General features: G+C 38.3%; 2 protein-coding genes across 3 annotated transcripts in view; one reads left to right on the plus strand and one right to left on the minus strand.

Moving 5' to 3' along the window:
• The window catches only part of LOC131328800 (protein PSK SIMULATOR 1), a 28,020-nt gene extending 26,234 nt beyond the window's left edge, over positions 1 to 1,786 (minus strand). The window contains exons 1-2 of one of the 2 annotated variants that reach the window (XM_058361707.1): positions 1,479 to 1,786; positions 594 to 1,157 (exon numbers count right to left, since the gene is read on the minus strand). In XM_058361707.1, the coding sequence (XP_058217690.1) occupies positions 594 to 920 (327 nt within the window). In that variant the 5' untranslated portion in view covers positions 921 to 1,157; positions 1,479 to 1,786. The remainder of the gene's footprint in view (positions 1 to 593; positions 1,158 to 1,478) is intronic. The other variant, XM_058361708.1, reaches the window with a different exon arrangement.
• A 19,533-nt stretch (positions 1,787 to 21,319) lies between these two features.
• Positions 21,320 to 27,521, plus strand: LOC131329040 (AP-1 complex subunit sigma-2). Its single transcript, XM_058362079.1, has 7 exons — positions 21,320 to 21,460; positions 24,944 to 25,030; positions 25,506 to 25,597; positions 25,791 to 25,899; positions 25,993 to 26,028; positions 26,855 to 26,941; positions 27,150 to 27,521. The coding sequence occupies exons 1-7, from the start codon at positions 21,458 to 21,460 to the stop codon at positions 27,219 to 27,221; spliced, it is 486 nt and encodes a 161-aa protein (XP_058218062.1). The 5' UTR covers positions 21,320 to 21,457; the 3' UTR covers positions 27,222 to 27,521.
• The last annotated feature ends 310 nt before the right edge of the window (positions 27,522 to 27,831 follow it).

Below are 27,831 nucleotides of genomic sequence, written 5' to 3' on the forward strand. Positions count from 1 at the left end.
CACTGTGGCAACGGCAATGTGCCCCTTAATACATATTGAGGTTCAAATAATTGAATAAAATAAAATTATGGAACATAATTGTGGTATTTAAGCATGCATAAATAGTATTTCACGATTCTTCGTCATGTCTGTTTATTTTGCTCACTCCCATTGTCTTGCCTAACTACATACGGGTGTTTGCAACTCTGATTTAACAACGTTTGATGCCTAATTGCAAAGGTGAAAATGAAAGCAAGAAAGTAATCTTTCAACAAAATGAGCAAATTTATTTCAAACAGAACCTGTGAATAACACAGGTAGAAAGCTAGTTTTCAAAATTCGCAAGTTGATGCTATTAGAGCTTTTCATCAATTCAACGACAAGCTCTCATGTTTTTGTAATGGCTTTCAAAGATGAAAAACCTCACAACTTTCAAATAGTATGGCTAAAACAAGTATTGTCACCAAACATAAGTGCTTCGGTATGCCTTTCTGCGTGCAAAATGGTTTGTTTACATCATAATTCCAGACAATTTAGAAGAATATACGGCCAGAAATATGGAAGCACAAAAGAAATAGAATAATACATCCACAAGCTATTGGGGTATGACATACCTTTGCAACAGCAGCCTGCTTAGACCTCGTAGATCTTGATTTGTTCGATAAAGCCCTAGACAAACGCGGAATCCCATCATCGATATCATTTGCATTTACCCCATCTGAAATTGCATTCAACTCCGGAAACGAAAAGGGTTCTCCTAATTGCTTTTCCAGGGTTTCCCCCACTGGAGATGGGGTCTGATTACTATTCGTGGTGGCTACCGCCACACCACGGGACTGATGAACCATTCTAGAACCAATAACAAAATGACCATTAACGCGTGGAAAGTTGTGAGTGGTAAAGCCATCTTCAGTGGCTCTCTTGGAGCAAAGCCCACCCATTGCATCAGCAATGCCAAGTGCTTCCCGTACGAAACCCAGAAGTTCGAAACATTTACAAATGCTTCGAAAATCAATAACCAGGAAATTCAAGAATCGCAGTGAAGTTACTTCTTAGCAACTCATAGCCTTCCTCAATCAGTTAATAACAACATTTAGCCGTGCACAAATAGGTTCTTCAATTCTGGCAATTTGACTTCCAAAATCTAACCTCACAAAATCCCGCAAACTCAAAACAAACTGCAAATCAAGACAGCAGACAAAACCAACAGAAATATTAACTACACTAATCACAAGAGCAAAAGGAAAAATAAGGAAATCAAGCAAAAAAAGATACAATTCAAGCATGAATAGTGAACCTAACAAAGAAGCAGAGAAATAGTTGAATTAGTGGCAAAAGAAGCTACAGGAATACAATCAGATGACAAAGACAAATGCACTGGAAGAACCATGACCTAAATCAAAAACTTGGGCCTGATCGTAAATTTGTAGAAGCACGTGGTATATTTGAACATACAAAGTGATAAATTAGAACAGGAGTAGAGAGGGTTGGTAGCTTACCCAGACGGTGGGTTGGATCCGTTGGGGAGATAGTAGAGATTCCAGTCAGTGTTTCTTTACAACAAGAACAGAAACAACAAGTGAGAGAGGGAGGATATAGTGATGGGGACGAAGACGATAACGATGGTGGACTGATTCTAATGATGGCTATGAGAGAGAGAGAAGGAGAGGGACTGCGCTTGAGGAGTTTCAGTAGGTATGGGTTGGGCTAATGGGCACCTTCTCTTCTGTTTCTCTCTCTTCTGGCTTGAGACTGACTGCCACGCCAAACCAGGTCAGACGGACGCCCACTACTCTTTCAGGTCAAACCACCGAGGGTCCCTTACACGGACCAGCGTTACATCCAAAATTCTTGGGTCCGACCCGGTTCAGTTATGATTATCAAAATTATTCACTTTGTAAAGTGTTTGTCAAATATATTACGGAGTATATTTATTTTTACATATAAAGCCAGCTTAATCGAATTTTTTAATGCTTCAGGAACAGAAAAAAAAAATTGCAAAAAATAATACTCCTAGTTTAAGTTCCAAATCATTTCTTGTACGTCTATTTATTCTTGTAAAAATCTACAGTATTTTGTTTACGAAGTTATGAATCTTCGATTAGTTGAATTTTTTTTAGTAGATGATCTACTTGAGGAGATTTGCACAATAATTGGTCAAGATCATTGTTGAGAGAACAGAAAATCAAACTAGACTAGACTGAACCTAAAATCTCCAAATAGGAGCTTGTTCCCATAAAACAGCAACTCAATAACTTTGATCTCATAAAAGAAGGGGGAAACTCAAAATCCTAGAAGGTCCAAAATAAAAACACCCCTCTAGTGTAATGAATAGTATTGAAGAGAGAGATGAAAAATAATCAAGGATAAAATGAGGAACTCCATTATTATTTTTCTAACTTTCTCCTCTTTTTCGTAAGTTTCAATGAATGGAGGAAATTTTTTCATTCCAAACAAAATTATAGAGGTCAACAATTAGAAAACCAAACACTTTTAGACACTTTAAACTAGGGTCAATTCTATTTCATATATACAACCCACTTAAAACTAAGAAAAAATTAAGACCAAAATGCCCAAAGTGTAAAGTAAAATTATTTCCAACCATTCCAACTACAACCCACACATCCCAAACCATAAAATGGCTACTTCTAAATACAACCCAAAATCCACCCCTTCATCCCCCTCATACGCTACATCATCTTCTTCAACCCCTTTCATCTTCCTCCTACACTGTAATCCCTCTTTCATATTCCTTCTCCTTTACTTTCCCCATCTTATCCTCTTTCCCCATCTTCCCATCTCCCTATCAAGCAAAATATTAATAGAAGGTTGTTCCCCAACCATTTAAAACAAATTTGAAGGGTTTCTATAGTTTTTGGATACACCAATGCAAGATTATGTGCATTTGAACGCTATGACGGCCCGTTTGGATGGAGGATATGATTTTGGGTGGATATTGTAGAAGCCCGTAAATTTCTTTTAAATTTTAAATGTTTTATAAGTGGACAAATGATGGTTTTAATGTGGAAATTATAGTTGTGGGTTAATGTGCAAGGATTTGGTAAGTGTGGGTGTTAGTGCAATATGGTGTATATATGTGTGGGGTGTGAGTGGCAGGGAATTTATTTTCCAATTCTCCATCTCTCTCGGCTCTCTTTCTTCTCTCGGCTCTCTCTATCTCTCGCACTCCCTCACCCAAAAACTCATCTTCAAATTCAAAACCCACAACAAACAACCTCCATTCCATCTTCTACTTGTGTATTTGTAACAACCCGATATTTTTTATTAATAATAATATCATATAATTAGTATTATTGATAATAAAATTAATTATTTCCTTAATAGGCTATATATATATATATATATTCAAACATAATTATCCTATTCTAATTATCCTATTTTAATTTTTTTTAATTGCATGCATGCATAATTACAATTCCTTCCACCTCTCCTACTCCTACTCAGTCTTTACTTCCTCCCTAACCCTATTTTTTGTCCATATTCCGTCCATCTTCTAACCCAAGAAATAGAGTTTTATTTAAATATAAACTCGTCACCCTTTTCCAAATTCTCTTATATATACCCCATAACTCCGACCCTAGGGCACACCACGCCACTCCCCACATCCCACCAGTCCAGAAGAGAGAGAGAATTTGGAGAAAACGAAGCTCCAATCCATGGAGTTTTAGAGAGAGAAGGAAAGAGAGAGAAAAGTGGGTTTCATAGCCACGACCAATCGAGACCCGAATTAATCATTCCAATCACTTCCCTCAACCCCAAGCATCCCCAAACATCATTCAATTCGAGCCCAAGGTCCCCCGATCGCCAAAACCGAAGTTGTCTTCTCCAAAAACTCAAGATTCATTTTAAAATCAATTCGATCCAAACCAAGGTATTATAATTCATTTCAACCTCTTCTCTAAGTATATAAAGTGTTTTTAAGCCTAACCATATGCCCCAAATGGACCCATGCATCAAAACCGTGACGAAAAACGAAAAAAATCAAATCTGGACGCAACCTTGCGGCCGCGAGGTGCGGGCCGCAAGAACCAGTCGCCGAGTTCGCGGCAGAGGTCCCAGCCGCAAGGTCAAACCGGTTCAACCTTGCGATTTGATCTGTTTTAGTTCGAAATGACTTTTCGACATCCCGAACACCATTTTTTACCCCCGAACTATTTTTCCTAGACTTTTCACACCTCAAATATCATACCTTGTTAATATCATAATTTATTTATTTATTTAGATATGTATAAATTATTTATTCGTTATCTTTCAAGGTTTTATAAACGAAAAATATTTGCGACCTTCCAAACAATATTTTTAACACCCAAATTATTTTTCTTAGATTCCTCACACCTCAAAGATGTTATCTTGTTAATTTCATATTTGTTTTATTTAATTTACTATTTATTATTATTTTTACAGTGTTTCCAATTAAAATTACCTTACGACCTTATAAACCTTATTATAAATTTTCGAATAATTTTATTTAGACTTTTTACCTTCCATGGATGAAACGTTGTTAACTTCGACCTATCTTATTTATTAAATAATTTATTATCCATTTATTTTACTTTTAACAACTTTTATTAAATCTTTTTATTTAAAATAATCTCGCGGCCCTCCGAACTCAACTTTTGACACTCAACTGGTTGCATAAGACCTTTAGGACTCTTATTAAGGTCATGATAAATATTCTAATATTTTTATCTAATTAATGTATTTAAATTAATTTTTAATTAATCTATTATCTTAGAATTAATTAATAAAAGCCCAGAAAATTTTCCTTTTAAATTATTTTAAAACTCTTACTTTATTATTGACATTGTGACCATACAAGATTAAGGGCAACGGCCCATCCATAAAAAGTTGCGTGATTTCATTATTTATTAATCATTTTAATTATTATTGATTAATTGCATATTGTGCCGATACTTGATTTAAATGCTAGATTAGACCCTAGAGACATGGGGTGGTATTGCGAAATAAAATTCATCTAGACGATGCTAGATAATGGATAAACTGGAAAGTTTTTATTTTTAGATTGCCTGCAGGCGTGATTTTGAGATGTGATGAAAATGAAACTGGCGGGTGTCCAGTGATAAATTGATAGACTGACGAGTGTCCAGTGATGAATTAATACTAGCGGGTGTCCAGTGGTGATTGTGATGTGGTTTGTGAAGTGGTACATAAGATAAGCGAACCCTAGTCATGATTCAAGCATGATAAGCTTTCCCCTTGTTGTAGTTATTGGGATGCATACTCGGTACATAACTTAGGTGCATCTGCGACAGCAAAAGGAAGTGATCTCATGGGATCAGCATGGCTAGCGGTTGGGCAGGAAAGATCCCGCGGAGGAGATCTTAGATTGCACGACAAGTTAATGGATAGTAATAAACTAGTTTATGTGGAACAAACTCTGTCTTGCTTTTTCACACTACTATTATCCTGCTGCTTGCTAACTGTAAAGTAAGAGGGGAGTTGGGTTGGATTATACTACGGGATGAACTCTTTCACTCAGGTACGAATTGCCTGGCTTCCGTGCCAGATTTTGCAGAAAATCAGGAAGAGACACAGAATCCCGAAAGTGAGCAATTCTATGCAGAGGAGAATCCAGATGTGGGAGTCGAGCCAGAATATGCTTGGGATCCGTATCAAACCTAAAAGACGGCTCGATTATTTTGTTTAGTTTATTACTACAAAGACTAATTTCAGTATTTTTACTATGGTTTGTAATAGATAAATCTTTAGGATGAATTATCCGTTTTGGATTTTGAATTTAATTTGAAGAATTTTCAAAAATTAATATTTAAAACCTTCGATTTTATTTTCGAAAATCGGGGCGTTACAGTATTGAGTTTGTATCTCGTTGGATAGAGCTCGGATCGGAGTATTTTGTTTGGTTTGGATTCCGGAAGCTACGGCTTGCTTAATCTCTTCGGTTTCAGCTTGGATACTCGAGGTAGGGAATTCTACCTCTCTTTATATGTTATTTGAGTGTTTTATGCCTCATTCGAGTTTGTATTGGTTGTTAATGAGATTGGATCGAAACTTGAAATTTTCTGTCGAAATCGTCTGTAAGTTACTCTCCCTACCGGTAGAAACTTTTCTTCTACTGGTAGGACAATTGAGAAATTCCTTCATAACCAGCTCAAACGTACAGCAGCAGCTCAAAAGCTGCTCAACGTATTCGTCCTCCTACCGATAGGAACTTGAGCTAGTCAACATATTTATCCTCCTACCGGTAGGTCAAGTGCAAAGTTGTTTTGCAAGTTATTTCGTTCAAATGTTGGTCTTTCTGTTTCCAGTTTCTACCGGTAGGTGAAAGTCATAAGTGCAAAGTTGTTTCGCAAGTTCTTTCGTTCAAATGTTGGTCTTTCTATTTCCAGTTTCTACCGGTAGGTGAAAGTCGTAAGTTGTTTCGTTCAAATGTTGGACTTTCTGTTTCTAGTTTCTACCGGTAGGAACTTTCACCTACCCGTAGGTCAAGTGTAGAATTCTCCTCTTCTACCGGTAGGACTCATTCACCTATCGGTAGGTGATTGAGCTGTTGTAGTATCTATGAGCTGCTTCTCCTACATCTTCCAAATTACATTTTGAAGCCTCGCATCGACTCTAATGGGTTTGTTTGCACATTCTTTCAAGTGTTTTAGAGAGTATTACTTGTCTTACACTTAGAGTGATATCCGATGGACTTAAATGAGCTTCTCAAGTTAATTGTTAGGAAAACTTGAATCAACGGAATGACGTGAACGGACTACGGATACAATGTGATACATTACCGCCTAAAATGAATCAAAGATCGCGGTGAGCAGTTGATGCGTGGGGTATGGATTTAACTTAAAGTGAGAGGTTAGTAGATTGCTTAAGGGGAATTAATGATAGTTTATATGTGGACAAAGATCAAGACAACAATTGTGAGCTCTTTAGTACTTGATTGAAGTGTGGTAACACGATGAGTAAATGCAAGGTGACGTCTATTGACAAATTATTAACACAAATGACATAATGGGTAGGCATTCGCTGAAATGATAAACATGTGGGGTAAAAGTTGATATCATCTAAACTTGAAGTTGGAAACCAAATGTATGAATCGGATATACGAGGTCCTGCGTACCCGGAATATGAGTTGAATATACAGGGTCCTGAATACCCGAAACATCAATTGGATATACGGGGTCCCGAGAACCCAGAATGAAAAATAGATATGTAGGGTCCCGAGAACCCGGAATAAGAATTGGATATACGGGGTCATGATCACCCGAAATGTAGACTGGGTACACAGGGTCCTAATGCCCGGAATGTCCCTAGGTCTATCACGCAGTGTGACGTGGGTGAAAACTTTCTAGTGTGCCTATCTTAGATCCATGGGGAATATATGGGATGCTAAGCTATTGGATTGTAATCTACTTATGGTGGATGTGAGCAGATCGGGATTTGAGTGAAGAAGAATTCAAAAGACAATAATTGGTCGATTGGCAAGAGTGAAGTGTTTGTTTAAGTTCTTAAATTCTGATATAGTGCTTGTGTCTTATCTATGCTTCTCTGTTATCCGAAAGTCTGTGTTTCCTCGGCATCTCTCATTTCATTTGCATGTAGAGTTTGCGTAGACTTTTCTACTGGGCTAGTGTAGCTCAAATCTTACATCATTTTTAGGTACTATCTCGGGATAATAGCTTGCATACCTGGAGTGTTTAGATTGTGGACATTTGTGGGCACGCGCCCCGGAAATTTCGCTTCGGGAAACTGGGTGCGGCCCTTTTTGTGTTTGGAAAAGCGCGGCGAAACGCCTCGATTCAGAGTCGCCACTCGGGTTTTAGCGGTGAAAACACCCAAGGAACCGAACTCGAAAACGTTTGCCACGTTTATTTGATTTTGAAAAGGCGTAGACCGGTCCGTCGTCACCTTCGATATCTGAGGTTCGGGAGCCAGGTTACGAGAGAGGAAGGGTTTTATGGCACCCCTCTCGCCCAATCCGGAGATTGGTCTCTACTCGGGCATTTTATAAAACATTTGCATTTTTCTCTCATTTGATCATTTTTTAGCCAGTTGGGCGGGGAAACAGTTAATGGGGGTTAAAACTATAACAAGTTGTGATTTATGTGACAAAATGTTTATGGATGGCTTGATTGCAATAATAAATATAGATTGAGAACAAGCACTGAGCAAACTGGACAAATTGCAGTATGCTGCCCCGCAGGGGGCATGAGCAAGTTCTACCAACATGCACTGGTCGAGCCACTGCATGTTGGTTGGACTTGCACACGCCACAGATCGACTGGCGTACTCCACTTATCTGGTTTCACAGTCCTTGTTTGCAACCCTCTGGGCTCTGGAAAAGGACCAGCGCACACCCAGGACAAACCGTGCAGTTAAATAAGCAGGATATATGTATTTACAGACAGATGAGATGGCTTGAAGCCATGAAAATAGACAAGAAACCCCCTAAACAGAGTGGGGACATGCAGCAGGCCAAAATCACACTAAAATGCATGGGCCAGCCACTGCGTCGCGGGACAAACGCCGTACGCCAGTTATGGACTGCCGTACGCACGTTTGACCCTAATCCAGTGCTTGGCTTTTGCATCATCTGGGCTCTGGAACATGACCAGAAGGATCCCAGAGGCCTTCTAAATAGACAAGGAATAAGCAATAACTACTACATCTAAACAGTTCTCAACATACAGAAGACAGTAAACTGGTTGTTTAGCATGCAAGGGTGATTGACAGAAAGATAAAACAAAAGAATGACGATCCATGATCCCCACGCCAGTTGTGCTCGTACTGCCATGACTGGCGTACGGCATATAGAAACTGGCGTGCGCCAAGTATCGTCGCATACGATTGTTGTATTTTACCAGTTCAAGGCCAGGACTAGTATTGTTTACTAGCCTGGGCCTTGCTGGTTCCCCTCAGGGGCCGAAAACAGAAAGGAATGCAAATGTGGTATACCTTTTGGGTGTTGAGATTTGAAGGTGGTTTAGAGCCTAAAGGTTGAAGATGGATGTTGTATGGTGACTGGATATCAGTGGGGGGTATATGGAAGTGGGCTTCTTTCCTTTCTCTTTCAATGGAAGAAGAAGAAAAAGCAAGAAGAGAGGAGAGGGGAGCTTTGCTTCTTGATGATGCTAACCCCTTGCAAATGAATGCAAGGGGGGTATTTATAGGAGAGATAGACTGAGATCAGTCTGGGACCAAGGCCTTGTTTGGCTGGTCAAGGCAAGGTTGGAGCCTCCCATGCATTAAATGCATGGGACTTGCCTTGATGGGGGGTGTAGGAGAGAGAGGGAGCGGGCCTGGACGATACAATCATCAGGGGCTACTGTGGCCGACGTCAGGGTGGCACAAAAGTCCCGCCCAAGTGGCTAAATAAAGTTGATTTGACTGGGTTTGACTGGCGTGCGCCACTATTAACTGGCGTGCGCCGGTAAAAGCTGGGCCACTGGTCGATGACTGACACGTGGCAGATGACTGGCGTACGCCTCCAGGACATTGGCGTGTGCCAGTTTGGTTTTGCTGGGGCTGTTTGGCTCTGGTTTGAAGGGTTTGATATGGGTTTGAAAGAGGCTTGGGACACTCAAAGTTCAAACACACCTTTGTCCTTAAACTGTTTTCGACTAAAATCATCATTGGGGAAAACAAAAGATCGACAAATAACGTTATCTGGACAGTCCAGAATGGGGTGTCTACAACATTACTTTTGAAAGCTAACCAAATGAGTTACTTGTTCATCTTTGTAAATTTCTTTTGAAAGATGTGATTGTAATCTTAAGTACTTTTTTTTTTTTGCTTATGAAGAACCGTTGTAAATTCCAAACTCTATTAGTAAATATTGGTATTATTTTGGGTCAGTGTGCCAATGATGTAATATTTTGGAATGTTTGGAACCACGGGAAGCAAACACGAACTGAAAATCTCTTTTGGGGAACATCGTATGTATTTTTGTGAGAATTTCTTTATGGGAAATTATTCATTATTATGTTGAAAAATTGAGAGCGTGACAGATAAAAAAGAAGGATGGATATATAAGGAAGATGGACCCACCTCCTAAGAATTGTGGATTTATAATCCTGTGTGTTGGATGATTTTTTTAGAAGAGGAATTTGGTGGGTGGATATGATGGGATAAAATGAGAAATATCTTTATTGCCCCCAGTTTATTAATTTAATGGGTAATATAGGTTAATTTAATTAAAATTAAAATAAATACATAATTATCAAAAAAATCTAGATAAAAATAATTCAATTTATGTTTAAAATGTTTAAACCCTAATATTTATTTTGATTTTTTTAAAAAAATGAATTATATGATATAATATTTGTAAAATAATTCAATTATTATGAAAAAATTTTAAAAAATAGATTACGTTTTTAAAAAAAAAAATCTTCATAGTTGAATGGGGGTAGATGGTTGTTGGATTATGTGAGTGGTAGTTTAACCATGTGGGTAGTAGGTTCAACACATATAAAATTTTTCTATAAATATGTTTCATTTTTTGTTCATCTCATCCCACATATCATCTCCATTTTAATTTTTAGTTTGATATTCTCTTCTTTTTTTTATCATTAGTTTGATATTCTCTTCTTTTTTTATCATTTCAATGGCACACCAGGAGTGGAGCGATGAGGAGGAGGAGGCATTGTTAGAAAATCTTACAAGCCTAGTAGATGCAGGAATTTGGCAAGATGAGAACGGATGGTTCATAGCGGCCTCCTTCGTAGTTTTGGAAACTCAGATGCGAGCTTCTTTTCCCCAACATGGTATTAAAAAGGTTCATATCAAGGCAAAGATGAAAAATTGGAAGGTAACTTGTTTCTGACTATAAGACATGCTTCGAATTTCCGGGTTTGGTTGGAATGAAAATGAAAACAGATTGGTGGTGGAGAATGAGGTTTCAAATGCATTTGTCCAAATAAGTACTCTTGTTTTTAATGAACATTTATATACTCTTGTTTATGAATAATTTGTCATATTTTTCGTGTATTTGTAGGTTAATCAACAATTTAAAAACATGAGGGACGTGCAATTCGCCAATTCCCCATGTTTAATCGATGGAACCATTGCTTTGTACGTTTCAGAGGTTAAAGTTGGATGCTTGAAAAATATCGTAGTTGCTTGAAAAATAAATTTGTTGCTTTGTACCCTTGTAAGGTATCTCAAGTAGTCTAGATTTATTTGAGATTGCAAGCTTGTGTTGAAAATGCAATCTTGAAAATAAATATTGGACTAGTTTCAATCTTGTCATTTTTGGCCAAAAAGACAAATCAGAAAGAGTAGAAATGCCAAATAAAACACTCAACAAGCTTTATTACAATGCAAAATCGTATGGCAGTGTACATAACCAACAAGCTTTAGCTGATATGATTACATTGAATTATACAAGACTTAAACTTTTTCCAATTTTTCCCATCCACTATGAATCTTGAAATCAGAAGAAACGACTGATTTGAACTGCATTTGAAATCAGCAAGCCCAGCAATTGATTCTAAGGTCTTCATTTTCATGAAATTGGAACCTCTCCATGGCATCAATGCTTGGTTTCTTTGGCTAAGATATTTTCTTAAGCGACACATTGGACACTCATTTGGCTACAACTTATGTTGTCGAATGGTGATTAACCATTGGCCCTCATAAGTTGTCTCGCCAAGACGAGTGTTTCGCTTTCAAATTTTTAATATCATCATAGCCATTGAAATGATCATCATTACCCTCAGAAAGAAACAAATAAAACCAACTAAAAAAAATCAAAACCCAGCCAAAAATAACCTTGAAAACAGTAGGCAATAGGCTCAGAACATGAAGGAAAACAAGATGAAATGGGCTCAAAACAGGGTGTCAAACAGCATGAAAAATCCAGGAAAAAAACCAACTCAGATATTACACCTCTACCACCTGCAAACACAGTAAGAAACCACGGAGAAAACCAACCACACCTGCACGAAAACCGTACCAAACTAGCAATAAAACCAGCCACAAACTACAACAAAATTGCCAACAAAACCTGCCACAACCCAGCAACAATAAAACAACCAAAACTTGCACTAAAACTGTACCAAACCAGCAATGACACCAACCACAACCCACCAGCAAAACTCCCAACAAACTAGCCAAGACACAGCACCAAAACAACCTTGTTCATCATCATTGCCCTTAAACAAAAAATCAGCAACAAAAACCAACCAAAAACCAATAAAAAAACTAAGCAAAATCTGGAGCAAAACTATACAAATATTGCCAACAACAACCAGCCACAATCCAGCAACAAAACAGCATTGTATAATAGTAGAAAAACAGCAAGTATAACAGTAGTAATGGACTAAGATTAGAGCAAATAAAACCAGCCCAGAAACTAGCCTAGAAAACAGCCCATAAAACTAGCAGAAACTAGCCCAGAAACTGTCCAGTGACCAGTACACACATACGCAGAATCCAGTGATTGGCAAAATCCATAAATGGGACTGCAACTTACACACTAGATAGCAGAAACATATTTAAAATGTTGCCTTAATTTCAGATTGTATCAAGAAGAAGCTTATGCCATTTGGCTCAGAAAAATGTCATCATAGCCACTAAAAGTATGCAAACATAGCAACTGGGTTTGGCTTAGATAAAAATACATCATAGCCATCAATAAATACCAACATAGCCACCTATAATCAAAACAATAATAACTGTCATGTAGGTGTTGCAAAATAATACAAATCATAGCCACCAATTCAAGAGATTCAGATTCGTAGTTGCCAAAAGAAGTACCAACATATATAAGTTTTGTCACAATTGTCATAGCATCATCATTGTCCTACGAAATACGTTATCATTGTTGGCCTAATATTTGCCCTATTCCTAGATCATCATCGTTGCCCTATAATGTACTTATTACATGCAGTTAAAAGATCATAGTAAAGTGCATCATTATAAAAGAAGGAATGATATCCTCCATAAATACAATTTTAAAGGGCCTAATCCCTTAACAAAAACCAGTTTTAAAAGGCCTACTACTATTCACAAAAAGAAGGAATGACATCCTCCACAAACGGCCCATAAAGTTTAATGACATCCCTACTTGTCTTTCTCATAAAACTTCTCCGCCAATACCAACTCCACCCATCTTAGTTTGCATTCAGCGGGTATGCCATAGAACGTGTCTACCCTATCTTCCACCTGGACAGTGATGGCATTGACAGTATACCTATCATCCTCATCCATGTCAAGCTTGAGCAACTCGTTAAACACTCTCTCCCTTTTGGAAGATAGTTGCTTCTCTTAGCCTATGGCATCAGCAATCTTCTCAAATACCACAGTGTTTTAACTTAGAAAATTCCCTAATTGGTCATGTATGGCTGCTTCTTTTTTGACCTTCTTCATTGGCCTAATTTCCAAGGCATTGGCTGTAGAGACCTGTATAATTTTAATTATTGAAATGCTTATTAAATGACTAATTGGGAAAAATATGATTAATGTGGTGGTTATTCGAATTGTGGTTTGAAGTGAAAGAATAGAAACTTGAGGGAGTGTGGGTGTGATTTAAAGATATAGGGGTATATATAGAGTGGGTGTGTGTAGGAGATTATATATCTCCTAATCTCTCGCTCTCTCTCTCTCTCTTTCCACCGTTCTCTCCCCGCTCTCTCTTCTCCTCTCACTCAAAAACTCTACCAAAAACTTCAAGAACCTCAAAGTTCAACCTTCATTTGACCTTCCAATCGCGTTCTTGAGCTTGGAATTACTTGGGTTAAGCTTGGAAGGAAGCTTTCTTCGAATTTGAAGTTCGTGGAGGCTAGGGCTCATTTAAATCACTTGGATCTTGACCATCATTGTGAGGTATGGACTTCTTTGCCTCTTTTATGTGTTTATATGTTGATTAGGTGTAAGAATCGAGCCTTGATCGTCCTCCTTTGTCTATTTGAAACCTATCAAAAATCTACAAAATTGCCCCAAAACACGTAGGGATCGATCCCTAGTCATGGGGGATCGATCCCCCTTTGTTTTTCTCAGGTTCAGCAGCATCAAGGATCGATCCCTGGTCATGGGGGATCGATCCCCCTCTCCTTTGGACAACATTTTGCTGTTTTATGCTCCTTTGATCGTATCGACTCCCGATCGCTTCTAAACCCTTTTGGACACTTCTTAACCTATCTCAAGCATGTTCAATTGACTCTTTATGATTAATCGATGTTATCCTTGTTCCATTGGCCTTCCGTTAGCGATGAATGAATAAGAGTTTACTTGATTAAAACTACGTTGTTATGCATCTTATTGATTGGTTGATTACTTGAGAATGTTTGTGGCATATTGGTAGCATTGTTGGCATAATATATGATGGCTCATGTATGAATGTGATCATGGCGGAGTCTTAACTTGTATATTGATTAGGAAGTAGTCGTGTGGGTCGTAAGTTGGGATGGGAAGTCTGGTAACGCAAGGGGTGGGAATACGGAGACTCAAGTGGGTCTCGTAATGTAAGGGATGGTAATACGATGATCCGAGTTGCTAGGGTTCACTGTAATGCAAGGGGTGGCAATACAGTAACCCTCGAGGTGTTATACTGTAACGCAAGGGGTGGAAATATAGACGGTGGAGATTTGAGGATAGCATGTCGTGTTGGGATTATCAGAGTTGCTTGTGAACTATGTGGCTAATTGTGATAAGGGCATGCTTTAGAATGATCGTGGTGAACATTGGTATACTTATGAGTCGATTGTAAGTCATCGAACGAACTATATCTCCTTGCCTTCTTTCCTTTGCACTTGTCATAATATTTGCACATAAAATTGGTAAAGATTTTCCTACTAGGCTAGTGTAGCTCAACCTATCATTCTTTTCAGGTTCAAATGTCAGACAATAGCTTTCATGCATCGTGTGCTTAGATGTGGAAGACTTTTGGAAGCTAACATCGTTTAGTTATTTAATCATCTTTGTAATGACATTCTTTTGATAAAGATGACTTTGTAACTAATTACTCTAGATTTCCTTTTAACCAAATCTTTTGTAACTTGATAACTTGTTCATACTTGTACTTAAGCTTAATTTGGGCCGGAGTGCCAATGTTGTATATCTTTAAACTTGGGGACTTGGTTTGTAAATTAAACAAGTGGGAACTATATTGGGTATTACTAATTATATGCGAGGATCTTTATTGAAATGGATTATTTATTTATGTTGAAAATTGAGGGTGTGACATTGGCATTCCGATTGGGATTGGAATTGGCACTGGCATTCCTTGTAGGAGTGTGAGCATTGGTAGGTGGAGTTGTGGAATTCGTAGTTCCAGAACGACATGAAAAGTCAACGAAGATATGACTTGCCCACATTGGCTCATCATTTTCATACCTTGGAGTACAACAATCATTGAATAAATCATCCGTGTTTGGGCTTTCAACGGGGTCACAATTGTCCACTTCCGCCGCGTCCTCCGCCATTTCGCCAGTTGCTCTATCCTTCCCAAACATGATTTGCCAACTTTCAAACATGGGGAAAGCCTTCCCATTCATGCATTTGACTTTGGGACTGGCTTGCACATGTTCAATGGTATACAATACACGGCACCCCGGTTGTTAAAAGTTTATAAGGACAACAATGAATGATGGGACAACTTATTTAAGCTATGTTTACCTTCTCATTTTCAGTCCACATGGACTCCGAATCCACTTCAATGGATTTAGTCAGGTGGTTCCACGCAAACCCATGACTTAGCTTTATCATGTCGAAAATCTGACCATACTTTTCCTTCCAATACTTGACCTTGGACTCTATGTTTGGTTGAGTTCTAAGATCAGTCCCAAGCAACATTTTGAGCAAATGTTTCTCAATATCATTGTAGAAGCCCGACTTGAAACCATTGTCAGCTTTGTACTTTTTGTTGGACAACACCTCAAACATGACACCAAGTAAGGCGTCCTCCTCTTTATTAGTCCATAGCCTACGAGATTGTTTGTCCTTCCTTTCCTTAGCATTGGTTTGTTTATCCTTCCCCCCCCCCCCCCCCCCCCCCCCCCCCCCCCTTAGCATTGGTTGGTTTAGATTTTGAAGTTTCTTGAGTTTCCATTATGTTTGGAAACCTGAATTCAATGAACATCCCAAACAATTTTACATATGAAAACACTCACGAAATGCTATATTATTACATGCAAACAGTCATAATGGAACGACAATTCTTGAATTGATTACCAAGTCCATAAAACATATCCAATGAAAATAAATAAACATCTCACAAATTAACCTATCCTATTGTCCACCCCCATGAAGAGCTAACCAATCGTTGCACATTTGGGTTGCAAGGTTATCCTTAAAATTGGTCCATTCGTTTGTTGTTTCGACAATTGTAATGAACTATTCAGGTGGTATATTACGTAGGTTTTGCTACTCCCAAGCCATATATTCAGCCTCAACGGGATCCACTGGCATTGTACGCTTAATGAGATTGTGGAACAGGCAACATGTTGTCACGATGCGACATTAAGTCCTAATGGGGTAAAAAGAGAACGATCTTAGGATTCCCTATCTCATCTTCAAGACCCCAAAGCATCTCTTCTCGGCTCTAGGGCATGTGCCCTTGCCTCCAAATGCTAATGTGGTATCGTTGACCCCTGTACGATGCTAATAATCACGGGCCATTAGTGTAACCGGCATCGACAAGGTAGTAACGACCTACAAATGACATACAACGTCTAGGTGAGTACGTTTACATAAACGTGGACATATGTTGACTAGTGGCAGGTTTTAAAGTCACATACCGTGTGAAATTCTCAACCTGTGAGGCCTGATCAAGGCGTTTTGGAGCACTCTCGAGTCTATGGCAGAGTCTTCCCAACCAGAGAATACATATATGAATTGTAGGTTTCGATTACAAACCCCTAAAACATTTATCGCGATCACCCTTTCTTGACCTATAGTGTACCTTGAGTTTGGTTGGGGGAAGAACATGTACGAAGGTACCGTCTAAAGCCACTAGACAATTCTACAAGAGACCATAGAAATATTTTATTAGAATAGGTATTATATATTTAATAATTGCATTGTAAAAATTTAACAAATTTATGAGATATTTACCTCAAACCACTTCCACCTAGCGTCCGGCTCATTAACAGGAACAGATTGGGGATGATGCCACAATTTATTGTGAAGGCGCAACACCGCAATCAAAACAACGTTGAAATGCCTACTAATTGTTTCCCCTAATCTTATAAATTGAAAAGTGGTCCGCCTATTCTTCGTATGGTGAAAGAGAATCCACAAAAAATCACCATTTTCTCCACAAGGGTGACATTCCTAGACTCCTCTAGGCCATTTTGCGCAAGGAATTGGCACAACGTTATGAATGTGTACCTATTTACCATCAATTGGTCATGGTAGTTTGTCACTCCTGCGTACCAACCTGTTAAGTGAGTCTATTTGATGTTGGTAAATATTAGGATTGACACGAATACGAGGCCTTTATCAAGCCCTTTCATCAATCAAGTCAATAATTAACATATAAAGGCTCAAAGCCGTATTGACTAAGCTCATCATATAAACAAGTGCAACCAATGCCTCATGGTTTGCCTTCTTCCTTCGTTCACGTTTCGTAATTCTTGCCATTTGTTTTAGGGCACAACTCATAAAATAGGAAAAATAGGATATTAGGGCTAACTCAACAATTACGCACAACTGAATTAGGGAAAATCTCAAATTAGGGCAAATATGATTTTTTAGTGTATTATTGTATGTGGTTCTTATGAAAAATTAGGCATAAGTTATAGTTAACTAGGCAAAAGTTACGGCAAACTATGCATAAATTACAGTCAACTCAGAAATTAGGGCACAACTCAACTCAGAAATTAGGGCAAATCAGTTTTAGGCAACAAAATCATAATTTAGGGCAAATCTAAAATTAGGGCACAACTCAAATTTTATAAGTCAAATCTAAAATTAGGACAAATCTCGAAATTAGGGCACATTTGAAATTACAGCAAATCTGAAATTAGGGTAGAACCTAGGAAAAATAAAAAATTAGGGCTAAAATCTGAAATTCGAGCAATAAATTAAGGCTAAAATCAAAATATGAGTAATAGAAATTAGGGCTAAAATCAGAAATTCAAGCAACAAATCGCGAAACCACCAACAGAATACCAGTTCAAGATCGTGAAACCACCAACAGAAATCATGAAACAAAACTAGTTCAGATCACACAATACCTGACGAAAGAGGAAGATGATGTAATAAAAAGCTAGAACTGTCGGAATACGGCGGTGGAGTCACCGGAAATGAGAATCGGCGACCTCCTCTCTTCTCTCTCTTCATATCTGCTTTTGTGGGATGAATGAAACTGAGCAAAACCCAGTGCCAAAACCAAAACGAAAGGGCAACACAGTCTTTCAACCAAGTCACATATCCAACGATGGGGGTACCCCCTATCATTACAAATCCGGGTGGGGGGGAGTGGCAATCCCGGCGTCGGCCAAATTCGGGAAAAAACGAGGAAGTTTTTTCCTCTCCCAAATATAGGAGAAAGAGTGGGGCCAGGAGTTGTAATCGGGGAAGAGCTTATGCGGGGTCTGAAGGATCTAGCCAAACTGGCCGTGAGAGTGCAGAAGGGAGAGGGATTGAAAGACATTGTGCTTTGGGAGCCTATACCGTGCATAGAGGTAAGCCCACAATTATTTTCTTTTGAGATTTCGCTGTTTTGACATTGTCAGATAACCAATGCCAGAGGTCTTTTGGATTTTAACATCTGAAACATACTAATTATTTTGGTCTTTGGAAATACAAATGTAAAGGAAACATTTGAAATTCCAATTCCAAAACAATTTCTCGCACATTGTTTGAATTTGTTTCTGTATTTAAAATCTAAAATTTTGTACTTTTATAGAAACTAAAAATACACCTTCTAGCGATAATTTTGAACTACATCTTAAATATTTAAACTATTTCGGCACTAAGTATTCGAAAATTATGCAAAGAGCAATTTTTATTTTCATTCATTTTTTTAAGGGGGGGTGGTGCTCTTGGTCTCTTTGGTTATTATAGTGTGATGTTTCCGCACACACGTTATATAGGCCCATTAGCTTTATATGATTATATGAAGCATTTCACAACAGACATGGTGAGTGTTTCGAAAGAAGTTCTTCTCTTCACAATCCGATTCGTTACGGTTATAATTGTTTTTCTTATGAGGTGTAGAGGTCTTTCCCCCCAAGGATGTGTTGATAGAGTGAACAAGTTTTACCGATGAATAACACAATCTCATCATTGTGATAAAAATGGTGAAGAAAAGACCGTGCATCACGGATTCTAAGAAATGTGGATGCCCCTGTAAATTTAGATGTGTTCGCGGTGCTGGGGGTTGGACCATCACTGTCTTCAAAGTACACATAATCATCCTTTCGCGCATCACATAGAGGAGCACTTATATGCCAGGAAGTTATCGTTGGACTAGATGTGGATGTTGATGGAAATGTCAAAGTCTCTTGTTACCCTGACTATATTAAAGAAGGAGATCCTAGCAATGTCGCCACAATTAAAATTCGTATATAATGCATGCCACAAAACACAGAGTGGTATAGCAATTGGGGAGATTTCAGATGTAACACCTACTGACTCAATTGGTTCGGCGACCGGAGAAGGGGGGAGGATAAGGGCTTTTCGGGATAAGCTAATCTGGCCCACTCTTATCTGGTATTTTTGTTCTCCTTTTGCACTAGACTACTTATTTGGTGAATAATCTAGTAACCCTGTAGGGATCTTAGTAAAACCCACCCTACCATCCATCACTAGCTTATCTACACAGGCGAAATTATCGATGCGTCCCTCAAACCTTTCTAAACCCTTTTTGTATTATCATTACAAGGGGAAACTAAGTAAACTCCCACAATATTTATTTATCCACCCACTCTTATTCATCCATCCATTTCAACTATTAAGCAAACCAGAAAGTCTACACACACATACAATCTGTGCACAGATTGTGCACATATTTCGTTGTGTGACCCACCACGGGTCTCACACAACTCATCCGAACCGTTCATTAAATGTAAAATATTTTTTCAATGGTCCCCGTAAAAAATAATCTCTATCTGATACCTATAGGTGCTCAATCCAATCATATAACTTTTCATTATCTGGAAATCTGAATGAAAAGTTAGATGGTTGGATGAAGCATCTATAGGTATTGGATTGAGCTTATTTTTTACGGGGACCTTTGAAAAAATATTTTACATTTAATGAACGGCTCGGTTAATTTGTGTGGAACCCGTGGTGGGTCCCACAATGAAATCTGTGCACAATCTGTGCACAGATTGCTGTGTGGGTAGCACAGTTCTAAGCAAACCCCTTCTTAGTTAGTCATTCATCCTTAACTAATTCCCTCTTATAGCATATTCATCTATTCTGCACCATTCATTCTTATCGAGTGCAATTTTGTTCACCTTCCTTTAAGGAGGGTAAACATTATCCTCCCTCCTATTGGTTGAAATAATGTAGGTCTTACACATGTAATACACTTTTTGATAAGCATGACATCACTTTGTGGTGGAATTCACACTATTTCAACCAATAGAAAGGAAGAAAATGTTCACCCTCTTAAAGAGCATCCACAATGTGTGTACTAACTAGTGTTTTTAATTGTGTGTGTTAAGACTTAGCAAACAAAAATGTATTTTTTGTGCCACAATGCTTACATTAGTTTGTGTGCTAGAGCATGATAAATCTTGCAGTGTGCTAGCATGTGTGCCAAGTTTGGCAACTATGCTAGCAAACAATAAGTGGGTCCCACCTCTATAATTTAACTTCAACCATAAAATATAAATGTCTATTACTCATAATACACACTTGTGAGACCCATTTTTTATTCTAACACATAAATTTACCAAACTCATTGTAGATGTTCTAACACACTCTTATGTTTACAATGTCTAACATACACTTGTGGGACCTATTGCTATTCTAATACACATTTTAACAAATATTTTAGCACACAAATATACCAAACCCCATTACGGATGCTCTAAGTGGAGGGTGAACAAAACTCAACTCATTTTTATCCCCGAAAAACATTATCCAAATGAGCCGCCACAAATTAACCACATTGAAATGAAGTGAAAACTTACATTTCTATCTACTAATAATAATAAAAGGAAAATCCAAAAATCAACCCAATGGGTTGACAATAATAAATGTGTGAATGTGTATTAAAGGGCACAAAAAGTACACAGAATTACATGTTTTTGTTATTTTCTAGTGTACTCAGTCGGCTGACAATAGCAAGACCGATAATAAAATTATAAGCTTATGATCCAATGTGAATACTAATAAAACTAGAGGGCCAACCAGTGTAATATTCCCAATTAAATACTACACCGAGCCTACAGAATTTTCTCTCCGTCTCACATGAGCAAGAGACGCCAAGACGCAGTGGAGAAAGGTTTTTCGGTGTTCCTTTGAGTTTTGGATCGAGCCTGATCAACCGTCGAGCTCGCCTGATCTCTTCTTACAAGCTGAAACCATGGTAAACCCAATTGAATTCTCATTCGATCTTTTCTGTCCGTTGCTTCTTCTTCTTCTTCTTTTCTTTTTTCCGCCTTAGCTGAGCAAGTATTAGATCTTTCTCTATTCAGATTTCTTATTTCTTTAGATTTTGTTTTAATCTTGCCGTTGGGTTTCATTTTCCCATTGAATCAAAGGATATTAGCAGCGTGCCCAGATTCCAGATGTGCCTGTTATCACGTCTCTGAATTTAATCAGTCTAAACTCTTAAATTTGGCAACCTTTCTGTCATTTCCACTGATTTTCCAAATCTATATTTGCTTTTGTGAATGGTCAAAATGGAAACCCATATGCCTTTCTCTTCATTCTGTCTACACACGTTGACAAAATGGAGGTTAGATATGACTTGAGCACAAGAGGCCAAATGGACTGGTGAAGCCTATATAGATACGGGTCACAAATTGCTATGTTATTTTCTGGTGACGCTGGGTTCTGATCTGGTCTGTTCCGATTCGAGCTCTGGAGTCTTGAAAGAATGGAGTTAGAGAGCTTTGCGGACGCTTGGGTTGGTGTCTTCAATGACCTTCCAAAGGTTAAGTTCGTCACAAGCTATGGCCGAAGAGGGGAATCAGGGTTTTTAGGTGGAGAAGAAGAATGTTACTTGGTGTCGCCATCTACCTTATCCGTTTATACTCATACGTCACGTGGAGTGGGGTCGCTTTCTGACGCATTCCATCTCTCTCACAAGAATCTAGGAAACCCTTACAGAGAACTTGTGTAGTGGACAAAAGTTGCTCGCCCATTGTGGGCCTCAGTCGGGGGTGGTTTATTCCTATATTGGGTTCTGATTTGAGTCTTCTGAGTTGTGCCTAGCCATCTTGAGGTTCAGGTCGGGTTCAAATTGTCTTGATCCGAGTCGGGTCCAGCCTAGGCAAGGCCTGCTCTATTTCGTACTCATCATTTACCATTCTAGTTCTTGAACGAAACCTTTTTGACCTTTGTTTGTTGACATTATTCGGTTATCTATATTGGAGTAGATGGTTGCGAAGAATGAGATGGGAGAGGTTGAGAGCAAGAAACTTTTTGGCTTTTGAATTTGCATCTTCTAGCCCTCTAAAACTACATACTCTTTTTGTCCCTCTAATTGTTGAGGGAAGTAAAGGGAAAATTGAAATGACAGATTTGCTTGTTTGTAATAAATCGCAATTCTTTAGCATATGTTCATCAGAAAAAATGATGTTCATCAGAAAAAAAAAAATAGGCATCAGTAATTATGATCTCTAATTATTTTGTTTCCCTCAGTAATCAATATCTGAACATAGCCGTAAATAAATAAGAAACTCTAGACCGTGGGGGCTTCAAAGCCGTTTACCCGCAACTAGAGCCCAACGTGTGTTTCTTCTTCATGCTCCATTCATGTTTTCTGGCTTGAAATCTAAGAAGCACGTGTTCGGGTATGTATGTGGTTACTGGTACAATACGGGTACCAGGGTACGTCGATACGGCAAAACATGAAAATGAATGGTACCAGTGGGACTAGGGCATGGCTATAACAATTGTATTTTATAATTTAGAGCAATGCATTACAAGTACCAATTACACTTCAACTAAAGGAAATAACTAAATGACATAATCAAAAATCAAATAACAGTTTGACGTCAAGTTTAAGGTGCAAATTAGAGTTTAATGCCGTTATACTAAAGAACCTATAGACCAAAATCGTTATTCTACAATCATGCTAAGCATAGAGAAAGGAAGTCTTATCAACTTTGTTTCATTTCTGTGTTGGGTACAACTGGATGTGTGGTGGGGTACTTATGGTGTACGGCAAAAGTCAAAGAGAAAAGTTTTCGTACGTGTTTTGTGTACCCGGTACTATTCTGGTTCAGAAAGCTTAAATTCAGAAAATTGGGAGTTAGTTTGACCATTTTGCCCTTAAGCATACATTTATGCTAAAACTATCACTTTTAGGTGTTAATTGCCAAACCTATTTTTCCTACTTATAATTCATACCGTAACTGACTTTAGATCAGATTTAGGTTGAGTTTAGTGGACTTCATTTTCCACTAAGTTAAGATTGTTTGGAGTTTTAAACTTACCGGATTTTGAAGTATTTGTTAGATAGCTTGATATAGATTGTTGGGCTCATTTCCTAACGACTTAAGCTTTTCGAACAATTGGTAACTTAGCATGGTATCAAAGCTCAGGTAGGGAGAGGTCTTGGGTTCAAGTCTCTCAGTTTGCATTTGTTCTTGTTTGGATTATGATTCTTCCCTTTGCATTTTTTTGCAATATGTATGGATGTTTGTATCTCCACGTGCAAGACGGGTTGAATGTGAGGAGGGTGTTAGATAGCTTGATATACATTGTTGAGCTCATTTCTTAACAGCTTAAGTTTTGCGGACAATTGGTAACTTAACAGTACCACGCTCGTATGAGTAAACCGGGGTTTTAGAGGTACCCGTGCTTCATAGCTTGAAATCCATTGAGTTATTCGACTATTGCCAACACTGTCCTCAGTTTTGTTAAATTGCACTACCCTTTTGTTTTGTCGCTTGTAACACGTTTCCCCTCCGTTGGATAATTGTGATGGATAATGGTGGAATTTGCTAGCATTAGCTTACCCTTTTTAATGATGTGTAGTGGGGGAGGTATGGAGGTGCGTGGTGGTCTGGGCCAATGGGTGTGGTGTCATGCAGATGTGTACTGGCTATTGGTAGCTACCATGGTTGGTAGTCTAGATGGTGGTTGGTGGAAATTGGTGTATGTCACTTGCATGTTGGGCTAACAGGGATGGAAATGGGGAGTTGGGTGGTGGTTTTGTTGAATGGAAATACAGCTGCAGAGCTGGGTGCTGTTTCATTGTATTCTTTGGTGCTGTAGAGATGCTTGGCAGCTTTAGTGGCTGCCTTAGTAGGTAGTTGGTCTGGATGGTGGTGGTTGGTGAAACGGTGGACATACGTTGTGGCTTTGATTGTTAAGAACTTAAGATACACTGTACTTCCCCCTCCCCTTCCCCAATCTTTGGAGGGTGGTGTTGGTGTAATGGACTGCTATAACCTATAATTTCAAGGGTCTTGTGATCCCTTCCATTTACTCAAGGGATCCCCACAAACTTTCCAAATAAGCTGTACACATACGTGCATCAAAAAAATTCATTTCTCGAAAGCAGTGAGGTAATCTGGGGGAATATGCAACAATAAGTTGGCTTATTAGTCAATAATTATTGATTGGTATTTGTCTCTTGAGGCAAGTGGTCCTTCTTTCTAACCACAATTATTTCTTGGGCGAAATAATTTACTATGTTCAATAGTAATCTACGACGTTGAATTATTTCCCCAGACCCTGTGTAAAGGGGATCCAGTGCACTGGGTTGCCCTTTTTTGTATAATGTGTAGAGTAGATATGAATTGCTTTATGTGTTTGCTAGAACTTGTGTTTGTATTACCCATGCTAATGATACAATGGCCAGTGGCTTATGCTTCTGCTTGCACAACTGTTCCAGATTCACTTTGTTCTTCTCATTAGTCGGCAAGGAAAGGTGAGATTGACGAAGTGGTATTCACCTTATTCACAGAAGGAAAGAACTAAGGTACCTTTAACTTTGCAACCTTTTACTTATTTTGAGGCTGCTAGATTTTTTCGTTCTTCGAGGTACCAATACTTTCTTTTTTTTTGATCGGCGAGGTACCAATACATGCCAAGCTTGACATGTATTGATTGTATTGGAGAAGTTAATGAACTGAGTGTCTCCTTGTTCAGTTTATGTCAAGTATAATAACTCCTGAATACTGCACTCTCAATATCTCCTCATACCGGCTGCTGTTTTTGTTTCAAGCTTTCTCTTGAAGCAAGTTAAGCGTTAATGTAGAACTTAAATGTTATTGCAAAGGAACATGGAAATATGTTAGGGTCAAATATTTCTCTCTTTTACCTCGACAAGTATATCTGTAATTATTTTATGGACATATGTCAAGGACAATTTACTTATCCTACGTAGTTTCCTGAAACTATGCGCGCTTTATTCATAATTGAAATCTTATGTATTGAATGCACAACTTGCTCAGGTCATCCGAGAGCTCAGTGGTTTAATTCTCACACGAGGTCCAAAGCTTTGCAATTTCGTGGAGTGGCGGGGCTTTAAAGTTGTTTATAAAAGGTAGGATTAGGTTTGTGTTCCCATTTTGGAATTCATAATTGTAACCCAAGATTTCATGACTGAAGGAAGTTATGCTCTATTTCCTTCTTCTTCATCGTCGGGTTAGCAGTTAACAGGCAATAATTTTGCCGACTTCTGAAAGTACAATAATACAGGTTACTTGGGTTGTTTCTTTTCTTTTCCTTCTTTGCAGATATGCGAGTCTGTATTTTTGCATGTGCATCAACCAGGATGACAATGAATTGGAGGTCCTTGAAATTATACACCATTTTGTGGAAATACTTGACCGTTACTTTGGAAGTGTGAGCCTACTAAACCTTGGAAGATTAAGATTTATATTCGTTTATTACTTAATCTGAAATTGACTTGATAATACCTCCTATTTGCTTCATCAGGTCTGCGAGCTGGATTTGATCTTTAATTTCCACAAGGTATTTTCCATTTCACCTGCTTGATATTTGTGTTCATTATTGATTTCTGCGTTTGCTGTGGCAGTCCATTGTTTGAGTTAAGTTTCTCTTGCTGCTTGGAGTTCCAAACAATGCAGTTTGTGAAACTCAATGGTGACAAAGGATTTGTTTAGTTTATCTGTACAAGTTAGGGATGGGTTTGTGCATGTTTTTTTTATCTCCCTTGTTAGGCTCTGTAGCTCAACTAGCTAAGTGATTTGTTCAGATTCGGTAGTTCTCTAGACTACTCTGTCGCTTTTTCTTATGGAACCTTCCTCAACACTCGAAAAGGTGTTTTTTTTGTTCCCTACAAGCAAAGGCTAGCAAGGCTTCAACTGAATAGAAAAGGGTAGAGTTCCAGATCCCTGTAAAGAGTTCTATTGTTGAATATCCTGCTCTAAACCATATTGAGAATGGTGTATGATTCTTTTCTTCTTCTTCTTTTTCCATCAGGGAGGGAATAGATAGATAATAGATTATGTCATGTTGTTTGCGATTTTTGTATGAATTTATGTTGGTGAGACGTTTTAATTCAAGCAGCATCTTTGTTGGAAAATCAGATTAAATAGTTGGAGGAAACAAATTAATCTTTTGGATTGTAACATTGTAAGTGTGCATGCTAGTATTGGCAACGCTTAGTATAGTTTCCAGTTGCCCGCTGTTAAGCAATGCGACTTGGTTGTTCTCTCGTGGAAATGCTGGAGGACTAATTATGGATAACATAGTTCTTGGGTACATGTATACATAGTTCGCCCAACATTTTTTTTTCTTTTTCTTTTGACAATTCATCTAACAGAAAAGTTGGCAGGCTTATTATATACTGGATGAACTTTTAATTGCTGGTGAACTTCAGGAGTCTAGTAAGAAATCAGTGGCACGCCTAATTGCTGCACAGGTACTACACATTTGAGATGATCTGGCCTTGTGCTTCTTCACATTTACTTTACCTTGCAGTACATTAATATTATTGCTACTGGCATTTCTTCAGTCATGAATTGTTATTCAATATTTCAGATCGCCACTGGCATTTCTTCAGTCATGAATTGTTATTCAATATTTCGCGTAAAATCTTGGAGACTACGTTGCCTATTTTTGGTTTGCAGGATTCCTTAGTGGAGGCTGCTAAAGAGCAGTCAAATTCAATAAGCAATATTATTGCTCAGGCAACTAAATGAGACTGAAGTTAAAGTTGAACTTCTTGATGTCGTTTGGAGATGCAGTTGATTGATTCTGATTACATCTGTATGTGCTAAATTTCAATTAACTTATTCTCTCTCTCTCTCTCTCTCTATAGCTATATTACGTCTGTTTGTGTTTTGTACTATTTTCTGCAATGGATGGTTGACTTGATTAGTTGCAAAAGGAGTTTTCTGCTTGGTGATACTACTAGGCTGCAGAACTGCGTGTAATAGCAGCACTTATGAGAAACTTTGAAGTGCATTTGGAAAAAGTGAAGTGCAAAAGTTATTTCTCTAGTGTATTATTGATACTGCTTTTCATAGCTGACAAGTGGTACAGTAAAGAGATTAATGTTTTTCTTGTTTCTGTTCATATTCCCCTAAACAAGAAAATTGTAAATCAAGAAAGAATAGTAGTTACTGTCCTTGGACGACCAAAAAGAAAAAGGATACAGGGAGGCATCGAAGTAAATGATGACCTACTTGCATTTCATTGGTTGGGATACGATATTTCTTTTTGAGGAAACACAACTTCTATTGATAAAATTAGATACAAATTGTGCCTAATTAAAGGTCTTCGTAAATTCAAGGCTCAAGATCCTTTTTT

This window comes from Rhododendron vialii, chromosome 6a (genome assembly GCF_030253575.1).
Source record: "Rhododendron vialii isolate Sample 1 chromosome 6a, ASM3025357v1".
Lineage (NCBI taxonomy): Eukaryota > Viridiplantae > Streptophyta > Magnoliopsida > Ericales > Ericaceae > Rhododendron > Rhododendron vialii.